Source organism: Heloderma suspectum, chromosome 3 (genome assembly GCF_057233095.1).
Source record: "Heloderma suspectum isolate Gila_16-S chromosome 3, 16-S_ref, whole genome shotgun sequence".
In the NCBI taxonomy this organism is placed as follows: Eukaryota; Metazoa; Chordata; class Lepidosauria; order Squamata; family Helodermatidae; genus Heloderma; species Heloderma suspectum.
In genome coordinates this window covers 220,186,202-220,213,738 of record NC_139460.1, presented here as the reverse complement: position 1 = coordinate 220,213,738, position 27,537 = coordinate 220,186,202, and the positions used below count along the sequence as shown (strand labels likewise).

The following is a 27,537-nucleotide window of genomic DNA, read 5'->3' as shown; positions in this document are numbered from 1 at the left end:
AGAGGGAAACCTGATGACTCTATAGCCCTATTCAGGCATTACAAACCTGAATAGGGCAAATGCGTGAGGGAGCAGGAGTTCACCATCCCCTCCCCTCTCCCTTGTCACATTTGTTGCCTTCAACCCATGGAAGGTGACAGTCTGAAGAAGAGAGCCTCCTGTATCTATAGAGGCACTCAACGTGAACCAGAACACAGATTTTTCAGCATTCTACTAGCTCATATGGAAAGCCTCCATGGACAGAGTAGGCTTTCTTCTTCAGACAGTCACCCTCCACAAGTTGGGGACAACAAATGTAAGAAGGGAGAGAGGCAGGGCTAGTGCATTCCTTCTCTTTACATGTTTGCCTATGCAGGTTCAGAATGTCTGAATAGGGCTTATGTTACCCTCATAATATTTGAAACATTATATAGGTCAGACAGGCCTATGTTATTCTGGCAGGGTCATAACATCTCTGCAAAGTGAGTTCGATAAAGGCTTTTGTTATTGCCTCCCTCCCTGGCAACCCTATGTGTTGCACCCTTGATTATTGTAATCCCCCTGAACTTGGAGGCTTATGATAATCCAATGAAGGGTGGAAGGAGTGGCAGAGGTACTCTTTGCCTTCCCATCCTCCTGCCCTGCATTTTTTGCTAGGCGGGCTTTTTTCGCCTGTTTAGCTGGGGCACTTCAGAGGGGGAAGGAGGGAGTCTGGGGAGGCCTTAGGATAACTTGTATCCTGGCCTCTCCAGTCTCCTCCCTCTCCTGCCCACTGAAATGCCCCTTTCTCCCCTTCTCCGAGGACAAATTCCTGACCTCTAAGAGCAGCCAGCATGGTTCTCTCCAGTCTGCTGTGAGGGTGGGGAGGTGGGGGATGGAGCTCCGATTCCCCCTTCCAAGGTTGAGGTTTCTGACCTCAGACTGGGGAATCCAAACTATCATAAGGCCCCTCAGACACTATCTAGGGGACATAGGATTGTTCCCGAAGAAGATTTTCACTGTGAGCCTGAATATCTAAACCAACTATTATCTTCTATCAGTACCAAGTATCAACTAACTTTACAAAGACCAAGGATACTATTGTTTGTACTTCTAGTGAAGTTAATGGAAATTCTTAGGATTATTAGAGCAGAAAGGATGTTAGTAATTATCATTGAAATCCTTGAGAATAGCTATAACACTGTAGCTAACTGTGCTATTTTGGACTAAAATGAACTCAGTTTCAGTGACAGCAGAGAGACCGTAGAACTACATCAACTTCAGAATGACACCACTGAAGTCAGCAGGATGAAGAGCATGAAACCAAGTAACTTGTTGATTAATCTTAATAAATATATCGTGAAAAAATTGATAAAATATGCTTCCTTTTTCCTTCAGGGGTAAAGACAGATTTGTGCGAAAAGTAGAAACGTGTGTCAGAATGTATTCCATACTAATACTTTGAAAGTTGTAGAACAGCAAGGAAGGGAGAAAGATGTACCTCTGGTCTGAGAAGGGAAGGCCTCAGCAATTGCTGTTGCTGACAAAGGAAATTGGAAACAGAAATAGCTTTATGAGACAGATTTAATGGAAAATGCAAGTAATTTATTTTGAGGTTGCAGGGTTACAAGGTAACCTTTAAACTACCATAACAACACTATTTTTTGCTTAGATCTCTAATGGCTGAAAAGTTGTTCAGAGCTCATTTAATTCTAGTTTTAACTGTGGTTTTTTTCTCAAGGCAAAAGGTCAAATACACTGAGAATCCAGAGAATGAGCATACATGTGTGTTAAGTTTCCCTTTGCTGCCCGGTAGTTTGCCAAGGCCCCTACTAGCCATAGAGGTTGTTAAGCCTATAGAGTTCTGCTTATCAGGCAAGTCTTCTTCTTAGGAGACATTCTATATCCATTCTGAACAGATTCCTCCATACAAAACATACATCTCATGTCCGTTTCGAAGAGTGACCATGTGTATAAATTACAGCTTTCCTCTTCAAAATGCATGTTAATGGGGACTGACTAGATATTACGCTCCTATTTGCATTTATTTCTGGAGGGGAAAGCCACAACTGGTATAAATGGCTATTCATTCATAACTGAACTGATCCATGTATATTGTACTCTGGAATGTATTCCCAAGTACAAAATGTCCCATGGCACAGCTCTCTACTGTCTCACTTCTTCATGTGACTGGCCATCAAGCACCAAGGAAAAACAACAGTCAGGTGACTTGTCATGACTGCCCATTCTAGCCCATACCAGACGTACCACAGACTATCACTAACCCCGAAAAAGAGATGTGTGAGAAGTAATGAAGCACTACATCTTGTGGGTATCAATAAGTCTCTCTTCCAATGCTCAGCCTTTCTGCAAGCTGAGTTACCATGTGTTAATTAATAAGAGTGTATAATCACTACCAAAGTTTGGAAATATTGCACGTAACAGGCAACAAGCAGATCAGAGAGTAAGAAGCAGCCACAGCCACAAATGCTGTATTTGGAAGCCCTGACAGGATTCCATTTGATCCAGCTCTGCACATCCTTAACTCTCACTGATAATACAGGTTAAATTCAGTGAATCAAATAATACATATCAATTGAATCCAACAGACAAAATTATCTAGGCTATGCTGAAGAAATGAGCTGTAATCTGTAACTTATTACTAAAATAAATGCAGGGAGGGCATGTCTTACCTCTTGCTGTGCATATCCTCGCCTGAATTAAGAAAAAGAGAAACATGAAATTAATTCAGTGACTAATGTTGTGGATGTAAATATGCATTCCACAAACCCCATTTCCTTTCTGTTCCTTTTCTTTTTTAATGGTGGAAAATTGTAATGACTTTACAATAAAACATTGCAGGCCCGACACCACATCCCACCAAACTGTGGTACTCATCCCAAACAAACAAGATGAGGGCAATGGTCTATGATACATGCTTAAGAGCTGCCTTTTCCTTGGCTGTGCTTCAGGTCTCCAGAATCCACATGTTCTTGACACCTAATTTGGCCCGCTACTGAGAAAGGCAATCACATTTTCTTTGTTTAACCTTTGTTTAAGAAGGGTATTAAAAGCATTAATGTGTAGGCAGCTCTGGGGCAAAGCCACTGAAAATAATAAGCAAGACAGAAAGAAGCTAGTTGTTATGGCAACAATCTATGAAAACGCCATAAATATATCTAGTACAGGACTACTGTGAACTTGTATGGCCTGTTAACGCAGACAGAATAACAGGAACATAAATCTTAAATCAGCCAAGGAAGGTGCCTTTCATCTGATGTGAGATGTGTACCATGTCCATATCCTAATTATAGGTGTCTTCAGGACATTTTTTTTCATCTACTTCCTTGTCTCCTGTTGATCCAAAAAAGTAGGTGGAGCCTTCTATCTATGCTTGGGAGCTTTTGCCCATCCTTCACATCTTCTGAATCCTCCCCTTGCAGCTGCTCCCCTTGACACTTCAGAAAAAGTCACTTCAGAAAGTTAAGGAATGTGTAGAAGTGGCTTTCATCAGATCAGAAAGAGGTGTGATAGGATGGGAAATGCTAAGTATCTCAGTGCATACGTGGAAGCTTTGGGCACAGTGAAAGACCAGTTTGGACATATGGTTACCTATGATAAATATTTTCAAAGCTCTATTGAAACAACTTTTCAGTTATGGTTACTCCTTACAAATACGATCTGCATGCCAGAAATGATTTCCCTGTAAGAAGTTCTTGTATGAATTCTCAAAATGGTTAAAAAGCACACATGGGGAATTTCAAAGCATTTGGGGAGTTTCGATGATGGAGGTACAAATATGGAGGCATGTTTGGTGGGGACACAAGAGAGGGCCTTCTCCCAGGCTGTGGAACTCCTTGCTGAGAGAGGCTAGGTTGGTCCCCTCTCTGCTGTCCTTCCACGGGCAGGTTTTTCTTCAAGCAGGCCTTTGGCATGTAAGCTGGTCTGTTGCTGATGTGGGTTTTAAATGGTTGGGTGCGATTTCCTTTATTCTTGTGTTTCTAATTGGGTTTTAATGGATCTGCTTTTATGTTATGTTTGAATTAAGACTTTGTTTTTATTATTGTTAGCCACACTGAGCACTATTTTTGGCGCTCCATATCTCACAGAAAGGTGGGATATCAAATGAATGAATGAATGAATGCATAACATTCAAAACAGATCCCAAATGCTATTGTAATCAATGGAACTTTCTATGCAAGTCTATGTATGGCTGTAAGGATTGTTCAGCTCTTTAATGAGCTTCCGTCGTGCATTAAAAACGTTGTTGTTCAGGCAGGCATTTGGGGTGGGTTAGGGTATTTTAGAAAATGTTTTTATTGTAGAATTTTATTGTTTTAAACTGTTTTTATTGTATGTTGTACATCGCCCAGAGTGGCTGGGTGACCAGCCAGATGGGCGATTAATAAATTTAATAATAAATAAATAAAAATTCAGTTACAACCTGGAACTGTAATCTACATGGAAAGGGTTTTGAGGCAGTTCCATTTAAATATGGATTTTCATGAAATTGGGTTAGCTCCTTCCCAGGGCAAACGGTAGCCAGTAATACAGCGTATACATTTAAAAATCCATTTGCATGGGGCAGAAGAGAAAACTGAACCTCATCAAATGGGTAGGTGTGGGGAAGCAAGAAGGCTTGCTCACCCCCACCCCCCAGCATGCTCAGTGAAGCTTTTAAAATCAGTAAGGTTCTGCTGCATAGCTTTGTACTTCCATACATAATGGCCTCATTATGCTCCCCTCCCCACTCAGAGAATATTTAAAGGGACAGGCAGTGACTGAGCACAGGGTCGAAACAGAATCCTTTTCAAGCAGCTCCCCACTCCTGCGCTCAGTGAATATTTAAAGGGGCAAGCAGCGATTGAGTGCAAGGTCAAAACAGCAGGGCTGACTCCCCTCCCCAAGGCAATGAGTTATTTCTGGGTAGACATAACATCCCGGCCCCATGCAACACTTCCCTTCTGCAAATCAGCGTTGCTTCCACCAGCTGAGGTCACATGGACTCCCAAACTGCACTGAATCTGCTGTGATGGGAAAACCCACCACAAACAGAGTTTTAAAAACCCAGATTTAGGGCAAGAAAGACCACATTAGCTATGAGGATGGGTGTGCATCATCTGACATGATCCAAAGGGCTGGATGCGCCTGATCTCATCTGATCTCAGAAGCTAAGCAGGGTCAGCCCTGGTTAGTACTTGGATGAGGGATTGCTTGGGAAATGGGCTTCCTGCATTGAGCAGGAGGTTGGACTCGATGGTCTTGTAGGCCCCTTCCAACCCTACCATTCTATGATACTCTCTATGACTTGGAGGTGGAGCAGAACCAAGTAAAAACCAGGTGTAGATGAACCCCTGGATATTGAACCTGTAGCCTTAAATGAAATGGGAGGTGTAGACTGCCTTCACACTAAAGAAAACCCCACAGTCCTCCCGTTCTGGAGCCTTTCCACATTTATTGCAGGATCCCAGACAGTGACCACATGATTGCTGAGAGGGGAAGCATTTAATTTTCAAGGTTCCATAGAACACAATGAAACAGCACCATTTAGTGGCTGTTTCAATCGTGTTACATTCTGACTTTAAAAAAATGGTTCATTAGCTCTGGATCATTTTGGAGTGAAATAACCAGGAAATACCTTTGGATGTGCCCTGGAGGTTGACGTCATGAAAAGGACCCGCAAACTTCTGTGAATTAGCAATCTCAATAGCAGGATAAAAGCTCCATGTGAAGGAGCCCAAAGACTGCAAACCTATAAACAGTGACCTGGGAAGAAGTACCTCTGAATACATTGGGACTTACTTCTGAGTAAACATACCCAGGAATGGGCTGTAAGAAGCCATGGCTTCTCCTACCCATTTCTATATGCTTTGTGTTTCAGGAAGCAGGACTCTGGGTGTGGTGTGTACTGGGAGGAGAGGGGGTGGAGACAAAGGGGCAGAAGGAGAAATGGGCAGTAGATCCTGTAGCTGCTGAACTGCCTCCTTCACTGGGAAATTAAAGGTGTAGCATCCATCCCCCAGGGTGCAGCTTTGAAGCCCTAATGCTGGGATGGGGAATATGTGGTCTTCCAGATGCTGTTGGGCTGCAACTTCCACCATTCCTCACCACTGGCTATGCTTGCTTGGGCTGATGGGAGCTGCAGTCCACCAACAACTGTAGGGCCTCATGTTCCCCGTCTCTGCCCTAATGTATACCCAAGCTATATGTCCCACTGCATTTGATGAGACCCAGCCCCCAATAAACCTACGTAGGGGCTTCATTATGCATGTATGGATCATGGATTTCATCAGATTTAAGAGCACTTAACTTCCTCTGGATGGATCCTTTCATCTTTTAATTAGAGCTTCTGTTTTCATCCTGATATAGACATGCTTGAGACAGAGCAAATGCTGAAAAAATTACGTAAGGTCTAAACAAGTAGAGAGACAGCAGATGAGGGAAACAATTTAATTACACCTAAGGGAAAAATAAAGAACAGTCTGGAGGATCACGTCTAAATTTTAATATTGCCATCTGCAAAGCGTTTCTATTAGCATTCAGAGTGTGAAGTGGATTATCAGAGGTAAATTATTGCTGTAGTCCATTTGATAGGAAAGTAATGAACATCTAAAATGAGGATTTATCACCAAGATTATCAATGACTTTTCAGAAGCTAAGCAGTACTGAATCTCACAGCTCTGTTCTCTTGCATTACACATTCCATCCCCTCCCCGATTTTTTGAATTCCCCCTGCCCCCCCCCCCGCTCTGCAGTAAAGTGGTATTGGCAGAAGACAGTTGGCAGGGTGAAAATGGTGGGCAGGAGGAGGGGAGCTTAATCCTTCCTTGCTCATTGCTTCTCCACCCCATGCAAGTGCTCCCCAGCTGAGATGCCAGGCCCATTGAAATATGGATCTGAAAGCCTGTCTGTAATAAAAGAGGCTGGGGAGGAGACAATTTGCAAGGAGAAGCAGCATTCAGGAGGGTGGTAGCTTAACCTTTTCCCTGCCTACTGCTTTTCTCCTACACACACACACACACACACACACCAGCTGAGGTTCCAGGTACATGTTTGCAATGCAAACATGGGCCTGAAACTCCAACTAGGAGAAACATGGGTGGGGACAGGGGAAATTCTTGCGTGAGGACAAAGGTTAAGCAGTCTGACTCCCACCTGCCAAATCTCTGAAACAAATTATCCTTTCCCAATACCACTTTGCAAAGGAAAAGTAGTGGCCAGGGTTTCACTGAATCAGATGGCAGTAGATCGTGTCATTCCACGCATAGCCTCCAGTAGATCGTGTCATTCCACGCATAGCCTCCAATAGATCGTGTCATTCCACGCATAGCCTCCAGTAGATCGTGTCATTCCACACATAGCCTCCAAAGCCAGGAAGGCTGGGACCCAAACTGGCAATTCTCAAAGCAGTTTCATATTCACATGGCGGTTACTGATATTTACTTCTGGTGGCAGAAGTATGTATTATCCTCTCCAGATGCTGCTCTGGATGGTTCAGCCTTCAGGGGGCCTTTTGGAAGAGCTGCCACTGGGAGTGTAGAGCTAAATAATCTGTCTGCACACATGTTGCGTTGATCTAAGATGATGTCTTACATTACAAGCAAGATTAGCAAATCTACTGCTTTAATTTATGTTCACCGAATGAAATATTATCAACTAAAACTGTTAATGATAAAAACAAAACCAATATTTATCTCATTTTTAATTTTTTTTAGAAGCAGACCTGAAAATGTATTATTAGGGTTTTCAAAATGGTTGCTATAGTACCATTCTGAGTCTCAGGGACAAACCAGGGTAAATCTAAATAAATAATATTTCTTATACATATGTATTCAGAAATTTATTTTTTTAGGTCTCTTAATTTGTGCTCAGTATCTGTTGTCAATAATATTGGACTTGGAGATAATTTGGATTCCTAATAACTTCAGCTTTCAATACTTTTTATTTAAAGGCACATTTGTAGTCATTCTTATTGAGAATAAAAACTTGAAAAAGGCATTGATGGTTTTTGCTAAATGCGCAAACTACACGGTAGTTCTAGTGGCAGGAGGGGAAATGGTAGACCTATCTTCTGCACAACTCCAACATTTCCCAATTATTATTCCATCAACATCATATGAGCAAAAGCTCTTTTCCAGTTAAGGAACAAATAACAGTATACGATAATGGCCCAAACACAGAGCAGATGGCAAAACACTTGCTGTACATATCTACAACTTCAAGATACAAAGAAACATTATTTATATGATTGGTTGCATACTGTCTCTGCAAAGTTTTGCTGATACAGATTAAAAGAATCTTCACTTTGTCAGCAAACAGATATCTGACTGGTTGGATTCCTTTGTGTATTTTTCTTTGCCTTACTTTAACATATTTTAGTTATTATCTTGTAAAAAACCAGAAGGATAGATCAAAATCAAAGGCACTAAACAGAATTTAGAATTAGAACATGCTATCTTTACCTTCGGAGAGAAATTTAATGCTGGAAAGATAGTGTCTGTCTGAGTATTTGATAAATACTGAAGCTCTTTTCAAATGCCCCATGGAAGGATCATTTGTTTCTCTTTAATCAGTTCCATTCTACTTTCTTTATGTACAGAATGATGTATTTCAGAGACATGAATGCAGCATGATAGAGCCATGGTATCTTTTCCTAATCCTCAGCAGTCTCTGATCAAACAGTGCTTCAAAAATGGCTTGCCACATGGAACAGGCTCAACAGGGCTGCATTTTCAAGTGGCTGCCGCACATCTCATTGCACGTGTGGATTGTTCCTCAAGGTTAATAACATTAGACTGCTAAAACAGATCCATGACACTCCTGAGTGACTTCAAAGATAGTATTTGCTATGCACTGTAGGTACATGCTGCAGGATCTCCCTTTGGTTCAATTCCCTTTGCTCCTGGTTTTAAATAAAGACATAGGATGCACTGAAAGTTCGTGCACTTTCCCTTTGCGAAGTGCATTTCCACATTCCAATTTTCCCCTATGGAAGAGATATGTTCTCCTGAAGTGGAGGCAGCACAGGTATCTGAGCTCCATTTCTGAGGGTCAAATTACATGTTACATTAATTGTGTAGCATGTTGCCAAAGATAACCTCTTTTTTTAAAATCTAGAGAAAGTGTGTACATGCAGCCCCAGCTTGATCGAGACTACTGCACACTGTAATCCCTCCCCCCATTTCCCCCCATTTCCCCCCAAACCTCTCCTGCGGGGTTCAACAAAGTCTCCAATGGCATCAAGGCTTTTTTCTTTTCTTCTTTACCTTCCTCGTGGGGAGAATTTTAGGAGAAAACAGTGGAGGGAGAGGTTTGACCCCCACTCCTGGCGTGCAGTGGTCCCAATCCAAATTAATATAATGTGTAGTTTGACACTTAGGGTGGATCTACACTTACCGCCTTTTTTCGCTTCCAATGAGGTTTCACCACCCGCCTTTCACACTACACAGTAATCTCCTTGAACTGGAACCGGAATTTCCCACTTCCGTGCTCCCGCTTTCAATACCCTGATATCCCAGTATTTCCCCTTAATGTGCTCTGATTTTCTGCCTTTGCTACCATATCCGGTCGTAGTCCCCTGCCCCGCCTATCCATATGCGTCGGTGTTTGTATTTCCCTCCTGTCCAATCACAGCTCTCAATGGCCCCATGTCTTCTTCCAGCTACCGATCGCACAGCTTCCTCAGCAGCCCCTGTTTCCTCAGCAACAAGGAAAGGGCTGGATGTGCGCACGCTTGTCTGATCTCGGAAGCTAAGCGGGGTCGGTCCTGGTCAGTGCTTGGATGGGAGACCACCTGGGAATCAGGCTTCCTGCACTGAGCAGGGGGTTATTCTATCCCTTCAAATGAGATTAAGTTTTACCCCCTCCTATCCCCCGCTCTGGATGGTTTTTTTAAAAAAAATTAAGGCGTTATCCTCGCAGAGTCAAGGCTTCTCTGTGATTTTTTTTTTTCCTAATTGAGGCATGATCTTCAAAGCTTTGAAGTTGTGAAGCTAAGGGATAGGAGGGGGTAAAACTTAGTCTCATTTGAAGGGATACAACAACCCCCTGCTCAATGCAGGAAGCCTGATTCCCAGGTGGTCACCCATCCAACTACTTACTGGGGCCGACCCCACTTAGCATCTGAGATCAGACAAGCGTGCGCAGGAAAACAGCAGGAAAACAGCACAGCGCTCGAGTGTGAACCGAGCTCGCGCATTCGATGAAGCAGTGCAACGGGGAAAATGGGTGAGTGTGAATAATCACGTTTTAATGCGAGAACGTTTAACCTGACAGGACACCGAATTCATTGCGATGGCGGGCGCAATGTAGATCGGCCCTTAACGTTACAGAAGAAGTGCAAAAACAAGGAAGTATGATTCACTTGCACTTCCTGTTTTAGAACGTATTGGTATATGAAAAAACAAAACACTTTGCATTTTGATTTTGGCTGTACAAGAAAATGATTATGTGCCAATTGTGAATTTACCCCGCCCCATCCCCCGTTCAAGGCAGTGGCTGAAGTGGGAGAAAAAAAAGAAGTGGGATGCTTTCAAAGTAGGAAGAAAAAAGGAAGTTAGGCCAGACTTAATTCTGTCTACCTGAAAAGAAGTGGGAAGGCATCCCCACTCCATCCCATTCCACTTTGTGCCTCAAGGCGGATTCTAGAGTTTTCTCTATAGAAAACAACCATTTATGTTGAAAAGTTTGAAATGTTGAGTTCTAAGGAGCATTCTTCAGAATGATGGAGTGTTCATTTCACTCAGGAGATTATTTTGAGCTGAACTAAAGAAACCTTTGTAAACAGGTTTATTGTGTATGGGCTGACCCACTTGCATATGGAAGGTCACACATGATTAGAGATTCATTATTCCCATGATGAGATTCACTAGAAACTAATTTTAAAAGGTGATGGCCATTTGGTTCTGAATAATTTAATACTGTGAAAAAAAATGCTCTTTTATAATAGATCTCACATGTCTCTTCTGGTTGGCCTATATCAGCCCTTCCAGCTCACATGCCTTAGCTCACAGTAAGTGGCTGTATTGAATCCAAAGATACTGTAGACATGCACATTATAAATGCAAGCCTGTGGATATTATTTCTTAGGATCTCAGCATGGGGCATTAGCCTTAGCCTTTGGTTCTGGTCTGGAGCATCTTTAGTTTTACCTTCAGTAAGTGGCAGTAACTGAGAGACATTAAATTCAGGATGTCTCTTACTGTGCAATACTCTGCATGTCTACACAGAAGACAGACATAGAAGTTCGACGAGATCTATTCTCAGGCAAGTGCGTAGAGGGTTACAGCTTTAAACTCTTTTGTCCCATGCTGGAATGTACCTGTAAGCTGTAAATATCTGCAAGGGGTGGGATCTGGAAAAAAAATGTCTGCTTTACATTTTGCTGGTCTTACGGTGCAATCTTACTGGGGTAGGCAGCTGCCTCCGAACTCGGAAGTGGCCATCTATCCAATGCAGGGCAGGAGAAGCACAGAGGGGATCATCCCCTCCGTGCTTCAGCCGCCCTGCATTAGCGGTGGCCGGACGACACGTTGGATGTCTTGTACTGGCATTTCCAAGATCCCTGCCCTGGCACACCCCTGGGAACCCCTTGTTTTTGCCACTCCGCACTCCTCTTCTGAGCATGGAACATGGGGCTGTTCCGGGCTGCCTATGAGGCAGCGTGGGAAGGGGTGGAGGTCGGTTCTCCAGGAACCAACCTATCCTATGGCCATCTAGCTGCTAAGTAGCGGCCATAGGATTGCTCCTTCCACTGATATGACTATGGAGCCTACACTCCCTGTGTGCTTGCTGCTTCCCCTATGTAAAAATAGCTAAGGCTGGATGAATCTGTAAGTTTTTTTTTCTCCTCCATCCCATTTTTTTTTTTTTTAAAGCTTGAGGTCTTTCCATCTCGAATATGAAGAAATTGGCGGGTTTTGGTAAATCCTTAAGAAAAACTAACTGAGATAAAATTCTCACCCATTTGCACCAGCCAAACAGGTAGATGGAAAGGATCATGACATGCCATATAGCTGTTAAAGATGAGGATCCTGCCAGAAAAAAAGAGGCGGCAGCCCTCATTCGGTACCACAAATATGGTTTGAATGCGCAGGCATTTGAAACCAGACTTCTAAGAACTGTGCACTCAAAGCTCTGGGCCTGGATGGACAAATCTGTCAGTTTAAGTTTCTCCCACATTCAGATCATAGAATAGTATAGTAGAATAGTAGGGTTGGAAGGGGCCTACAAGGCCAGATGTTTTAACTCTCAAATTCTTTTCGTGCTGAATATGAAGGAGTTTGTGAACGTTGGTACATTCTTATCAAAAACAAGCTAAAATGAAATTCTCAGTCATTACTGGGTTCAATTTGTATACAAGCTACAACTTGTATACAACTTGAAACACATTAATACAAGTGCGTGATCATTCTTTCTGCCACAGAGGAAACTGACCCTGTAAAGGCTGTCCTGAACCTTCCGTTATTAAAGGAACAGATAGCTCAAGACAATGTAGCACATCTGTAAAACTTGAAAATTTAGGCAGCACTACAGCATTGTTTTCTGTTCCAGTGACATTCTGAAATAATGAAATAAAGCAATTTGAAGCTTACAGATTTATTCGCCTCTTATCTCAGGAGTTTCTGCTGTTCCTGCAGATGTGCTATACACAGAGTGCTCTAAAATGTTAAACCTCTGTTATAGCAAGAAAAGAAAATGAATTGATTACTGTACTCCCTACATGTTTGGCGATTATTGCAACTCATGACATACGCTGGACCTGAAATCAACTCTACCTTGAATGGGGGAGTTTATTAGGCACACAACATTTCTAATACATCAGCAGAACTAAAGTGATGAAGTTCATGGCTCTTGGCTCTGGGACAAAATAGAATCTACCTTCAGCAATTTTTGATTGAGCCATCCATACTTGTCCCAAGTGCTGCTGAAGAAAAAGCCAGCCTCCAAAGAACTGCAGCATATTTTTAGACCCTTAACTAAAGTACCCTTGTAATTACTTGTCTGTGCATGACTGATCATATTAGCCCAACAAACTGGGTTTAAGGAGCTTCCAAAGTTCATGCCAAATGCCTGACTTTGGCAGTGTTCGTTAACACACAGGTTTTAAGCACCAGTTCTAACATTGTTCTTTAATTTGAAGGGGGAGGAGGAGAGGGCATGGTGAGCTGACCTAACGTACACCTTTTAGGACCAAACTAGATGTGACAGTGTCTTTTTATTTGGTTAAAAGCTTACTTTGCGATGTTTTATATTGGGGGCATAGTACTGTGGGAGGGGGCATAATCCTTTACCCCTATACCTTTTTTGTAATGAAAATAACCCCACATTTCTTAAGCTATTAGCTGCAGGGTGGAAAGGGGAAGAAATATGATTAAGGGTGCAATCCTATGGATGTTTAGACAGAAAAAATCCTACAACTTCCAGCATTCCCCAGGCAGCACTGCCGGCCAGTGAATGCTAGTAGTTGTAGGACTTTTTTCTGTCTAATCATGCATAGGATTGTACTTGCGGGAGCAACCCTATGCGGATCGACGGTTGCCTCCGACCCTGGGGGCGACCACCTATCCTGTGCAGGGTCGGAGGAGTGGTGAGGAGCGGATCTCCTCCTCGCTCCCCCCACCCAGCTTTCATGGCTAGACAGCCGATTTTGGCTGTCTAGCTGTGGGACCTTGGAGCGCAGAAGTGGCAGCCGGACGACATGTACGATGTGTCGTACCGGCATTTCTGACCTCCCCGCCCTGCCCTGTCCCAGGAATGCCACATTTTCACCACTCCACACTGCTCTTATGAATGCTGAGCACGGGGCTGATCCATGCTGCCTATGAGGTGGTGCGGGAGGGGCTGGGGGTCGGTTCTCTGGGAACTGACCTATCCTATGGCCATCTAGCCACTGACTAGCAGTCACAGGATTGCAACCTAAGTTTCTATTTCATTCCTCTGTGCCTAATAGCAGCTTTGGGTTGCAGGTCGGGGTGAGATGAGGAGGTTGGGGTGAGGAGCTCAAGTGAGGAAAATAGGTAACCCTTCCCTCTCCAAGTACTATGGCCCTGATCCAAATCATACCCCACCCCATCAGATCAATGACAGAGATCTGATAATGGATCTTCCATGTCACATCTATTTGGCCCTTAGCCCAAATTATTATCCCCCCCATTACTACCACAAATTCAAAAGCCAGATAGCTAATTTAATAAAATAAAAATTTAATAAATAGGTTTCATTAGAGTAGTACAAGGCAAACTCTAAGCTTTACAAGCCAAAATATAGGCTACCCCCACACACACATTTATAAATTCCTCTTTTTGTAATACTGATTCAAATTACTGTATTAGATTTGACAGAATGAAAAAAAAAAAATTCCCCAAAGAACTATGCTGAGCGATGTAGCATGCAGCATGGAGAAACAGTGGCTTTTAACAGGAAGATATATATATATGCTTTTTACACAAAGTAAATTACAAAAGTGAAGTCTTAGAATATGCAGTGTCAGTATATAAAAAAGTAATAAAAGGCATGCTGTGGATAACAAAAAGGAAGAAGAGAAGGTGGAACGACAAATAGGAGAACCTTTATCAAAGCTACAACACTGCCTCCATGGCACAAAGCTCACCCATCATCTACTGAAGACGATGATACATTATTGTAATAACTTTAGCTCCCCCCCTCCCTTTTTTGTGCTGACTCTGTTTTTCCTACTATCACTTGCTTTCTGTCAGCATCCAACATTTCACAATGAAAAGTTAAGATCTCTCCCCTGGTGAACATTTTTATGTGAAAGCAATAAAATGCCACACTCTCTCTTTTTGCACTGCAGAATAGTTGCTTTGCTTGTTGCTATAAACTCTTTGGACAAAATGATGCAAAAAAGAAAAGACAAAAGAGGAGGGTCACACTACTACAGCTGTGCTAACATGTGTCTCCAAACACACTGCTTTTGGTTTTGGAATGCCCCCTTTTCCTCATAAAATATTTCACAGCATACTAAGATATAAAAGCAGTAATTTTTAAAACAGTAACAAAGACAGCACTCCCTTTGGGAAATAATTAAACATTACAAAAACAAACAAAGTGGAACAGCTAAAGAAAAAGAGTGCTATCAAGGATTTGCAGATTGTAAAGTAAGGGAGGAAAAGAAAAAGTCATGTACAGAAAAGAAAAGAGAAAGTCTCAGTGATGACAAAGCAGATTGGCTCTGGAATACATGGGGTGGCTGGCAAGCTGTGCAATAGGACCAAGCCATACATCATGCAATGCACCCACAATCACGCAGGACTGTCATAATGCAGTGGATTGAGATGGGAATTGCTTTTCAAGTTCCTCCACTACGCAGCTCAAGTTTCCATTCTCATGGCTGTTGTCAGCCTCAGCTACAGTTTCAGTCCTTGGCATTTCTGGTGTTGCAGTTGGCTTTAGCTTGGCTATGTGCTTAGGTAGAATGCGGCTTTTGTCTATCTGACTATACATATTGGCCACTGATTTTTCAATATCTGCTAAGTTCTTGATATTTTTAAGAATCCCCTTCAGCTCCCTGTGAGGAGGGGCAGGGGCGTCAGGCATGGAAGCCTGAGATGATGCCACTTCTTGTCTGGAAGGTGACTTGCTATGTTTTGCAGGGGATAGGAGCGGAGTGCTTAGATTAGATGAGGAAGAGGACAAAGAAAGACTGGGAGGGGAAGGAAATGGAGGTGGTAATGGGGGAGGAGTTGGGGGTGGAGGGGGTGGAGATGGAGGAGGGGGTGGGGGAGGAGGGGTTTGGGGTGGAACTGGCATGCTTTCCATTACTTCTATTTTAGGTTGTGTGGTCAAAAGATTTTGGCAAACTGGTATTTTGATCCTAAAGAAAGGAGGAATAGGCTTGTGACTTGGCAGAGGAGATAGCTGTTCAGGAGTATCATGATGAGTAATGATTACTGAAGGTATGGTAGATGTTTCAAGTTCAACCACCTCAGAACAAGGTGTGAGGGAGGAAAAAGAAGGTGAGAGATGGACTGGAGATGGAAGGAAGTTTTCGGAAGACAACTCAAGCATGCCCTCCCCATCTTGGGTGCAGCTGCTGTTGGTTGGTGAATGTAAACTCTTCTTATCTCGGGATTTCACTTGTTTCATTTCCTGCAGAGCCTGTTGTTCAAACTGTTTCGCCTGCTCCTTGACTGATATCTTTGTGCCAATGATCTGTTTGAAGATTGGACTGCTAATATCAGTTCTGCTGTGCTGGATTTCAACCCTTTCATTCTCTGCTCTGATTCTTTCCTGTTCCCACTGAACTGGGTCCACTATGACTGCCTTACTCAAAGCATCAGAAATGTATCTTCTGGTAAGGCGGGTTGGTAAAGTCCATGCCCGATGAATGCCTCCCAAGGGGCATCCTAACAGAGCATTTTTCAAGGCTAACATTCTAGGAGAAAAGGGAGCCAGACAATCTTTTCTTTCTTGCAGAAACCCAGAATAGGCAGAACCTTGGAGTGCACCCTCCATGTACAGAGGGTTCTGAGTTGTTAATGGGTTCTCATCAGACAAAAACGTAACATTACTTGCAGATTTGGGAAAGTTATTGTTCAACATTCCAATGATATTAGACTGCTTGTGGGCCTCAATAGCACGAGAAGCAAAGTTGCTTATAGCTCTCTGACGGTCTCCTTCTTCTATGACTGACTTTTTTCCCTTGCTTTGTTGAAAATGGTAGAGAAGAAAAAGACTTGAAAGGAAAGAAGATAATCACAGGTAAGGAAGCATGCATGGATGCTGATTCTCATAAGAAAATAATATAATCTGAATGCAGTGAACGAACACAGTGATATCTTCTAAGGTTATCTAAAAATCTAGGTCTATAGTAATTAATCTATATGTAATTAAACTACTAAGGCAAGGCACTTATTTATTTACTAAGGGAAGTGATTTGCTTCTTCACCAAGGGAAGGGGAAATAAGAAGATAAATAAGGTAATCTTCAACATGCAAGAGTTCTTAATTTAAACAAATTCCTTACAAAAGTTAGTGCTGTGTAGAAGTTGGAATTTTCTGCTAAGGCTAAAAAGATGTGGCTAAGAGGCATCTTGTGTGAAGTCTATTTGTGGGTCCATGCATGTAATATGTCCATGCATGCTCATGCATAGAAATAAGGAAGGAATTGCATCAAAGAAATGCAAGGCATAGACAGTGGGTTGTGCTGGGCATATATAAAATACTGCAAAAGCAGTAGGGGACTTTACAGTCACCCCAGTCCTATTATTCCTTACGGTTGCTGGGGATCTGATGCACAAATGGACACAGCCACATCAAAAGTTTTCCTTTCATTTCAGTGGAGGGGACAGCTCCATGTTGAAAGCTGCACCTTGGATTGAAACGAATGGAAGCACCCACATGCATATGATCCCAGTTGTCTGTTGATGCAAACATGAGAATCTGGATTTGGATATTTATGGTTAATAACAGGCTACAGTAGTCATCATGGTCATAAAAAGTAGTTATCCCTGATCTGGCTGAAACATTGCCATTTGCCAACAGATGGATTGGTATAGTTAAGGAAAATATAAACCTCCAACAAATTGTTTAATACCAATAAATATGAATATAACCATATACCAATGACATCAAACATTAAAACCTGAATAGAGTTCCAAGGCTCACACATGGCCCTGAAACTGGTTTAGGAAAGCAGAGGAGAAAGATGTTTTATGCATTTTCCAGCTACATTGTTCAGCTCTTGCTAATTTTTTTTGATGATTATATTATTAAGCAATTGCTTACCTACGATGAATGTACTCTCAAGTTGCATTGATGGATTTATTCAGCCATCCAATCAAATAATTATTTACTACAGTTTAGGCCAAGTGTACTTGTAGGCCACTGATGAAGGCTGCTGTCGAATTGCATTTGGCCTATTATCTTATAGCTTCCATTTTTAATATATTCAGGTTTTGATATCTTATGTTGATATATGTGCCATTGTTATATTGTTATATTCATATTTGTTTGTATTAAACAAATTTGTTGGAGGCTTATATTTTCCTTAACTTTGTCTTTTGTTGATCGTACATATTGTTAAGGATGGTTTTTGTTCTGTTGTTTATTGCACCAGATGGATTGGTGCCAACACATTGACCTGGTTCACATGACAAGCTGTGGGTTATTTGGGGGTTATCTAACCCTCAAACAACCCCTGCCACCTGGGTTCACATGACATGACAAGCCACAGCAACAGCCCTTGCAAATAAATTAAGCCATGGTAGGCTGTTTGGGGATTGTCAGTGGCATCACCATGGAATTTGCATCATGGAGTCTGCCTCTGAGACCAAGAAGCCTTCTTCAGTTGAAAAGTACCTGAATCAGTCCACCAAGTACTATTCTTGCACAAACTCGACTTATTTGATTTCTATGGCATTTGTAGGAGCGGTGGTTGGCAGACTATACTATATGCTTGCTGTTATCAAGCCCAGTTTGGCATATTCTAACTGCAAATATGATGAACTGAATAAGATTGCACTTTAGTGATCTGATGACTGCAAAGCTTAAGCTGCTTAATTGAGATTAGTTTCATGGATGTTAATGGACCTTCCAGTAAGTGAAAAATACCAGGAATGCAGCCTCCATATTTTAGGATTTTGAAATGTACCAATGACTGAAACCCGCTGAAAGGAATAGAATCTACTTACTATAAATGACTGGTGTTTGTACACACTGCAATGACACTGCTTTTAGCCCTTTGTCCCTACTTCCCCTCTGAAGGTAGTAAACCACATGATTTAGAAGCAACTCCTAGGTACTACAGTACTGGAAAAAGAAAATAATTGCAATTCTAATCTACAAAACCAACTACTTTTTCCATCTACTTTCATATTAGCCACAATGGTGTGAGTTTACTTACTGATGCCTATGTATCCACAGAGAGAAATAAGGAGAAATGAGAAACAAAACACATGTTGAAACGTCAGTCATGTATGTTATGAGTAAACTGAAGGCCAAGAATGAGAAAACAACACTTGATAGTGGAATGAGCGATATAGGAAATTCAGAAAAGTGATCAGAAACAGAAATTCTCTTCAGAGTACCTGTTACTTAAAGTCAGAGAATCACCTAAGTACTCAAACTTAAACTTCATGCTGAAGAACATATTAAAATGATAGAAGATGTTGCTTTACAAAACCCAGTTTCATCAAAGAGGTTTAGATATGGCACAACCAAACAAATCACAATGTCCTTAATCCAAATCTCTCTCTCTCTCTCTCTGGATGCAAGGTGATGTCTCTGCTTCTTACTATGCTGTCTAGGTTTGCCATAGCTTTCCTCCTAAGGAGCAAGCGTCTTTTAATTTCATGGCTACAGTCACCGTCTGCGGTGATCTTGGAGCCCAAGAAAATAACATCTGTCACTGCTTCCATTTCTTCCCCTTCTATATACCAGGAAGTGATGGGGCCAGATGCCATGATCTTCATTTTTTTTAATGTTGAGTTTCAAACCACCTTTTGCACTCTCCTCTTTCACCCTCAACAAAAGGCTCGTTAGATCCCCTTCACTTTCTGCCATTAGGGTGGTATTGTCTGCGTATCTGAGGTTGTTGGTAATTCTCCCAGCAATCTTAATTCCGACCTGTGATTCATCCAACCCAGCGTTTCTTATGATGTACTCTGCATATAAGTTAAATAAGCAGGGCGACAATATATAGCCTTGTCGTAATCCTCAATTTGGAACGAATCAGTTGTTCCATGTCCGGTTCTTACTGTTGCTTCTTGTCCCTCGTACAGGTTTCTCAGGAGACAGGTAAGGTGGTCTGGTACTCCTATCTCTTTCAGAATTTGCCACAGTTTGTTGTGATCCACACAATCAAAGGCTTTAGTGTAGTCAATGAAGCAGAAGTAGACATTTTTCTGGAATTTTCTTGCTTTCTCCATGATCCAGCGAATGTTGGCGATTTGATCTCTAGTTCCTCTGCCTCTTCAAAACCCAGCTTGTACTTCCGGTAGTTCTCGGTTCACATACTGCTGAAGCCTAGCTTGTAGGATTTTGAGCATCACCTTGCTGGCATGTGAAATGAGCGCAATTGTACGGTAGTTTGAACATTCTTTGGCATTGCCCTTCTTTGGAATTGGAATGTAAACTGACCTTTTCCAGTCTTGTGGCCACTGTTGAGTGTTCCAAATTTGTTGGCAGCATTTTAACAGCATCATCTTTTAGGATTTTAAATAGCTCAGCTGGACTACTGTCATCTCCGCTAGCTTTGTTGTTACTAATGCTTCCAAAGGCCCACTTGACTTCACTCTCGAGGATGTCCGGCTCAAGTTCAGTGACCGCACTATCATGGCTATCAGGGACATTCAGATCTTTCCTGTATAGATCTTCTGTGTATTCTTTCCACCTCTTCTTAATCTCACCTGCCTTCTTTGTCCTTTATCATGCCCGTTATTGCACAAAACATTCCCTTGATATCTACGATTTTTTGAAAAAGATCTCTAGTCTTTCCCATTCTATTGTTTCCTCAATTTCTTTGCATTGTTCATTTAAGAAGGCCTTCTTGTCTCTCCTTGCTATTCTCTGGAACTCTGCATTCAGTTGGATATATCTTCCCCTTTCTCCCTTGCTTTTCACTTCCCTTCTTTCCTCAGCTACTTGTAAAGCCTCATCAGACAGCCACTTTGCTTTCTTGCATTTCTTTTTCTTGGGGATGGATTGAGTTGCTGCCTCCTGAACAATGTTACGGACCTCTGTCAATAGTTCCTCAGGCACTCTATCAGGTTTAATCCCTTAAATCTATTAATCACCTCCACCGTATATTCATCAAGGATATGATTTAGGTCATACTTGAATGGTTTAGTGGTTTTCCCTACGTTCTTCAATTTAAGCCGAAATTTTGCAACAAGAAGCTCATGATGAGCCACAGTCAGCTCCAGGACTTTTTTTTACTGACTGTATAGAGCTTCTCCATCTTTGGCTGCAAAGGACATAATCAATCTGATTTCGATATTGACCATCTGGTGATGTCCATGTGTAGAGTCGCCTCTTGTGCTGTTGGAAAAGAGTGTTTGCTATGATCAGCGTGTCCTCTTGGCAAAACTCTATTAGCCTTTGTCCTGCTTCATTTTGTACACCAAGGCCATGCTTGCCTGTTATCCCAGTGATTTTTTGACTTCCTACTTTAGCATTCCAATCCCCTATGATGAAGAGGACATCTTTTTTTTGGTGTTAGTTCTAGAAGATGTTGTAGGTCTTCATAGAACCGATCAACCTCATCTTCTTTGGCCTCAGTGGTTGGGGCATAGACTTGAATTACTGTGATGTTGAATGGTTTGCCTTGGATTCGTACTGAGATCATTCTATCATTTTTGAGATTGTACCCCAGTACTGCTTTTCCCACCCTTTTATTGACTATGAGTGCTACTCCATTTCTTCTAAGGGATTCTTGCCCTCAGTAGTAGATATGATGGTCACCTGAATTAAATCCGCCCATGCTTGTCCATTTTAGTTCGCTGATTCCCAAGATGTCGATGTTCAATCTTGCCATCTCATGTTTGACCACCTCCAGCTTCCCTTGATTCATGGACCTTACATTCCAGGTTCCTAAACAATATTGTTCTTTACAGCATCGGACTTTCTTTTCACCATCAGACACATCCACAGCTGAGTGTCCTTTCGGGTTTGGCCCAGCCGCTTCACTCTTTCTGGCGCTACTTGGATATACCCTCTGCTCTTTCCCAGTAGTATATTGGACACCTTCCGACCTGAGGGGCTCATCTTCCGGAGTCATATCTTTTAGCCTTGTGATACGTTCCAGGGGGTTTCTTGGCAAGAATATTGGAGTGGGTTGCTGTTTCCTTCTCCAGTGGACCACATTTTGTCAGAACTCTCTGCCATGACCTGTCCATCTTGGGTGGCCCTGCACGGCATAGCTTATGGCTTCACTGAGTTACACAAGCCCCTTCGCCACAAGGCAGTGATCCATGAAGGGGTCCCCAGTGTGTAGTGCTGGGTTGGATGAAGGGGATCATCCGGCTTGTGTTCAAAACTGCTTGTTCAGCTCTAGAAGAATTCAAAATCTTTCAATTTTGGCCTATATCATATGCAAGATTTTAATTGGGCTTATGGTTCGATCTGTATCTGGACTTGGAACATCTGTACATGTCTACAATATTTTTTAGCCTCTGTGACAACCACATCCTCCCTCTTGATACTGTCTCCCAGCCATTACTGGAATTTTCCACTCTGGATGTTTTCCAGGACTAAACAGGTAAGGAAAAGAACGAATGGTTCTTTAGTCAAGTGACTGCTATATAGTGACAATACCCTTTCTTCACCATTGCCATTTGAATGCACAAGTTAAGAAAACACGTACACTTGAAACAGAATATCAGTCCAGACTAGATGAGAACAATCTTTGACAGCTGGCTCATGCACATGTATTCTACACACACACACACACACACACACACACACACACTAACTATCCTTGTTAGTCATGTACCTTCCTTTAATTCTGTTGAGCAAAATCCAGAACTTCTGCATGGGGGGGGGGGCGTGTCAGCAGCAAGAGGGGGCTTCCTATGCTGGGGTTGTGGTGGTATCACAGTCCTTCTAGAGTTGGGGGCTCATTAGAGCACATCCCAATTACTGGAAGGTAGCGTAAGGTGCTGTGAGAAGTGGATCACAATTAGACCCTCCAGCAGCCAGCCTCCGGCACCTGACCCCCTACATCACCAGCGTGCTAGTTCCTTGGCAAGGCAGACAGCCTAAGCATGGTGTATCAAGGCTGCCATCTCAGCTGCACTATCAGCCAACTGGAATGCAAGGACCCACAAAGCGCTGGCCTCAGAACAAGTGCCATAGTCTGAGTAGTTTATCAGTGAAAGTAGCAGGGCAGATTCCTGTTACCAGTCTCAGCTTTTTGTCTTCTGTGGACTTGATCTTTGAGCCTACACCCCTGCCTATGGCTCCTTGGGTCCTGATTTCCCTTTCTCAGAATTTGACCTGGTCTGACCACATCCCTCTTTCAGTCCCGTAGGTTGACAAACAGCTTCCTTGGCTCTCCACACCTGGTAACTGGAGCAGACATCTGCAGAGGCCCAACAGGAAGTCAGGTGGACTGGTGAAAGTGGCTACCCTGGATCCAGGGACCAGTGAGCAATGCCGGGAATCACAAAGGTCCTGTGCTACCGGTCTCTCCCTGCCCCACCCCAATTCCAGTTCTCAGGGGGCAGCCTAAAGATGTGCTGGTAAGTGCCGCAACACCCCCTTCCCTGGTACAGCATCACCTTGGACAGTGTCTCATCTCATCATACCTTATCTCTAACCAGATCTCCCTGTATGCTCTAAGCATGTATGCTCTAAGCAGAAACAACGTGCACAGGAAGAGCTAGTCCAGACCTGAGAAGCTGAAGACTCTGCTGAAAGGTGCAGCAGGAATATTACCAAGGCATGGCATGCTGCTCAGATATGCACCCTGCACAGCCATGGTGCAGCAGGAAGGAAGGCTTACATGTTTTCTATGCTCTTAGTTATTAGAGTTATTAGACTTAACAGAAATTGTTTTACCTGCGAGGACAAAAATGTGCATTATTTGACTTCATAACACCTCTCGCCACAGTTGATGATGCAACCAGAATAACCTGAGGAGTTCTCTTGTATGTTCTGAAAACTACCAACGCTGAATTTACCTACATTGCTTTGACCATATAATTTTACAGTCGCTCTATTTGCTGTAAACTGCACAAACTTTGACCTTCTGTGATATACACATTACTGCACACGTGGTGTTCTAGATCATACAGTTGAGGTTTAGGAGACTATTAGTCATTTGTTAATTATCCTCTGTTTTGGAAGACAAATATTTTCATTCACACAGCAACAATAACTGGAATCTCTGAAATATCAGACGTATACCTTGAGCTACTGGCATTTTAAACTTCATTGAAGACTTACATAGTGCTGTCACCGAGTTCTTCATACAGATTATTCGCAGGAGTGCTTGCTGGTTTGCCAGCTGGTAAGGCCATCTGGATTCGAGCTGTCTTTGCACATTCAGCTTGTCTCCTTTGGTGAATTGCATGGAGAAGAAATGAAAAGTGTCAAAAATGCTCCCTAAACAAGATCACATTTATTTATTTATTTATTTATTTATTTATTTATTTCTATACCGCCCAATAGCTGAAGCTCTCTGGGCAGTTCACATTGGCAGCAATATCTATGTAACGTATATTTATTGTAGCTTTTTGTTAGAATACTAAGGATATGATTTTAATACATCACAGAACAAATAAAATCGGATTCCTTACTTGATTCTGTTTGCTTTAGAGATATACTCATATATAAAGAAATATCTTTTTTCAGGCATGGCTAGAAAATTCGGAAGAGTTGACTCATCAACTCCAAATGTCTGAAATTAACACCTCACTAAACATGAATATGAACCACATCCCACTTTTTCAGGGAGCTTCTTTCTAAGTAACTGTGCTTTATAAAAGACTACATTTGTGTTGCAGAGCTATATTAGCTCAGAATGTACTACTGATCTAATCATCTATATATTGATTAGTCTATGTTAGGTTAATACACTGGGATTTACTCTTAATGTGATTATATACTATCAGGCTGTTCATTTTCCTGTAATCTCTGGCCATATTCAAGACTAAGCCTTACATAAGAAAGTGTCCTTTCTTTACATACAGACACACTGAAGCAAAACATGGTGCATACAGTTCTGATAATTGCTTTCATACCCTGTAAATTCAAACTTTATGAAATAGCTATACAATCAACCTGTTCCTTTTAAAATCTGGACATATCCTGAAATCTGTCAGTTTTATAGTTTGACTTTATTATTATTTTTCTGTAGAAATACTTCCATAGATATTAAATGCTGTGTATGGAGGCCTGCATTTGTAAAAATAAATTTCTGTCAATCTCCAACAGCTTTTAGACACATACCTGGCCTGGGTGAATGTTGGCTTCAGTGAGGTACCCAGGAGTGAAAAGGAGGGCTCAGGGCTGGCCCTACCATTAGGAAGAGTGAGGCGAGCCCCTCAGGTGGCAGATGTGGTGGGTGCACAGAGCGGCAGATGTGAGGGGCTGGAGGACAGAGCTGTGTGTGTGCCACATGGCTTGCCATGAAGGGTGCACTAAGCTAGCCAGCTGCCCTCAGGTACAATAGTGAACACTTTCCCATCACTGAAGAAAGATTCAGCTGCTAGTTTAGTTGGCTTCTGTACTGTAGAATTGGGTCGGGGGCCCCATCTTGTCCTTTGCCTCAGGCAGCAAAATGTATTGGTCTGGCCCTGGGAGCCCCAATGTGTTACTTCCCAGCTCAGTATAGGCTTTGGGAAAGCTGCTTAATCCATGCTGGCGGCAGGGCCATGCTAATATTCTAAACTTGCCTTGGAAGAAACATCAGTGCTTTTTTTCTGAGATTTCAAGCCTCAGGATAAATACTGTCTTATTGGTAGGGGTCCACGAAACCCCACTTACCTGGCTCCGCTGGGGTCCGCAGGTTGGGGGAGGCGATCTGTTCCTCCCCCCAGAATCCTGCCTGGCCGGCTCCACTCCGCGGCCAGTCCGCAGAGCCGCCGGCCGGGCCAACCCGCAACAGGGCCTCCAGCTGCTGGCGGGCTGCTGCGGACGCAAATTGTGTCCTGCATAGGGGACACCGTTGCGTCCCCACGCCGGCCCATGATAAGCTACGTATATATTTACATAGCCTATCACGGCTAAAGCGGGAACACAAATGGCGTAGGGGACGCCATTTGTGTCCCTGCTTTAGCTGTGATAGGCTACATAAATATATACGTAGCCCATCACGGGCCAGCGTAGGGACGCTAATGGCGGCCGCTACGACGGCCGCCATTTGTGGCCGCAGCAGCCTGGCAGCAGCCGGAGCCACCGCCGTCACTGCCACTGCTGCTTCATCCGCTGCTGGAGCCATCACTGGAGCTGCTGCCACCACCGGAACTGCAGCCAGGCAGACTCCGTTTCACGGGGCTTTCGCGGGGTGGTGGGGCGGGTTGCTCCATTCCGTCACGGATTCCAGGCGCCGAATTCACTGGAATTCGGCCTCCCTGGGATCCATGGTGGAATTCTCTAACATCCCTACTTATTGACAATAAATGTATTCCTCTTGAACATCCTGTTTTTGCTTGCAAAATGGCCTAAAGTGAACCTTTAGCACAATCATTACCTTTCATATGCAAGGGATTTGAAAGAAGTCCAAAAATGCATACTTACTCTTTAAATCTGTTTTGCAATGCAGAATGGTAAGACAGAAATAAAAAAGATAAGTTGTGAGTTTCACTTAGAAAAATAATTCAGAAATGTGAATTCCTATAAACTTCATAAGGCACTGAACTTAAGCACACCATTTTATTACAGCTGCAACCTTAATGGATTAATCAATTAAAAGTATTTTTGGGTGCAATCCTATGCATGTTTAGACAGAAAACGTCTTACAACTCTCAGCATGACCCAGCCAGACCTTTTTCTGTCTAAACATGAATAGAATTACACCCTTAGGGTGCAATCCTAATGGGGATAGGCGGCCGCCTCTGAACTCAGAGGCGGCCGCCTATCCAATGCAGGGCAGGAGAAGCGTGGAGGGGACCGTCCCCTCTCCACTTCAGCTGCCCTGCATTTATGGCTAGACAGCCGATTTCAGCTGTCTAGCCGTGGGACTTTGGAGCATGGGAAGCGGCAGCCAGATGACACGTAGGATGTGTCGTACTGGCATTTCTGACTTCCCCACCCTGACACGCCCCCAGGAATGCCCCATTTTTTCCATGCTCCTCTTTCAAGTGGGGGCCATTCCGCACTGCCTACGAGGTGGTGCGGGAGGGGCTGGAGGTCAGTTCTCTGGGAACTGACTTATCCCATGGCCGTCTAGCTGCTGACTAGTAGCCATAGGATTCCACCCTTAATTGACTAAAAAGATATCCCTGATTAATCAGGCAACACATTTTTAAATAATAAGTACTTATAAAAACACAGATGGCCGACACCATCTTAAAAAAAGGCATCCCCCAGTTCATCCTCAGACAGGAGTAAATATCTCCTCTAAGGCAGTGCCTGCTATGCCAAATTAAAATAATAATAAAAACAAAATAGAGTCTTGTTTTCTTTAAAACAGTCATATGTGGATTTATGAAGATTTAGGCTGAGATCCTATGCACACTTACCTGGGAGTAAGCCCAACTGAACTCAATGGGACTTACTTCTGGGTAGACAAGCATAGGATTGCACTATTAAGGCCACGATCCTATTCATGCTTAGACAGAAAAAAATCCTATAACTCCCAGCATTCCCCAGCCAGCCATGTATAGGATGGAGCCCTTATAGATTAAAACGAATGAGATTAACCTTTAAGGGGAGGGGGGGACAACAATGCTACATTTTATACCTAAAATCCATCCATCCATCCATCCATTAAGATGCAACACAGGATCATCTATTTCCTCTCCATAGAGAATTATGGAGCCCTTTCCCACCTTCTAGCCCTCAGCTGGGCATATTATGCAAGGTGCACAGCCAGCCGGTACTTTCAGAAGGAGGCCTGTCTCTACCTCTCATACAGGGATCGAATGGTCTACCTTCCACTAGGACATCAGTTAGG

The 27,537-nt window shown here is 42.9% G+C and overlaps 1 protein-coding gene and 1 pseudogene across 3 annotated transcripts in view; both read right to left on the bottom strand.

Moving 5' to 3' along the window:
- Positions 1-27,537, bottom strand: part of PCDH15 (protocadherin related 15) — a 1,185,684-nt gene that overhangs the window by 9,581 nt on the left and 1,148,566 nt on the right. For all 3 annotated transcript variants that reach the window (XM_084845696.1, XM_084845694.1, XM_084845693.1), the window contains 3 exons: positions 23,865-23,975; positions 2,652-2,673; positions 1,460-1,498 (listed from right to left, as the gene is read on the bottom strand). In XM_084845696.1, the coding sequence (XP_084701822.1) occupies positions 1,460-1,498; positions 2,652-2,673; positions 23,865-23,975 (172 nt within the window). The remainder of the gene's footprint in view (positions 1-1,459; positions 1,499-2,651; positions 2,674-23,864; positions 23,976-27,537) is intronic.
- On the bottom strand, positions 15,235-16,659 carry LOC146350778 (protocadherin-15 pseudogene; annotated as a pseudogene).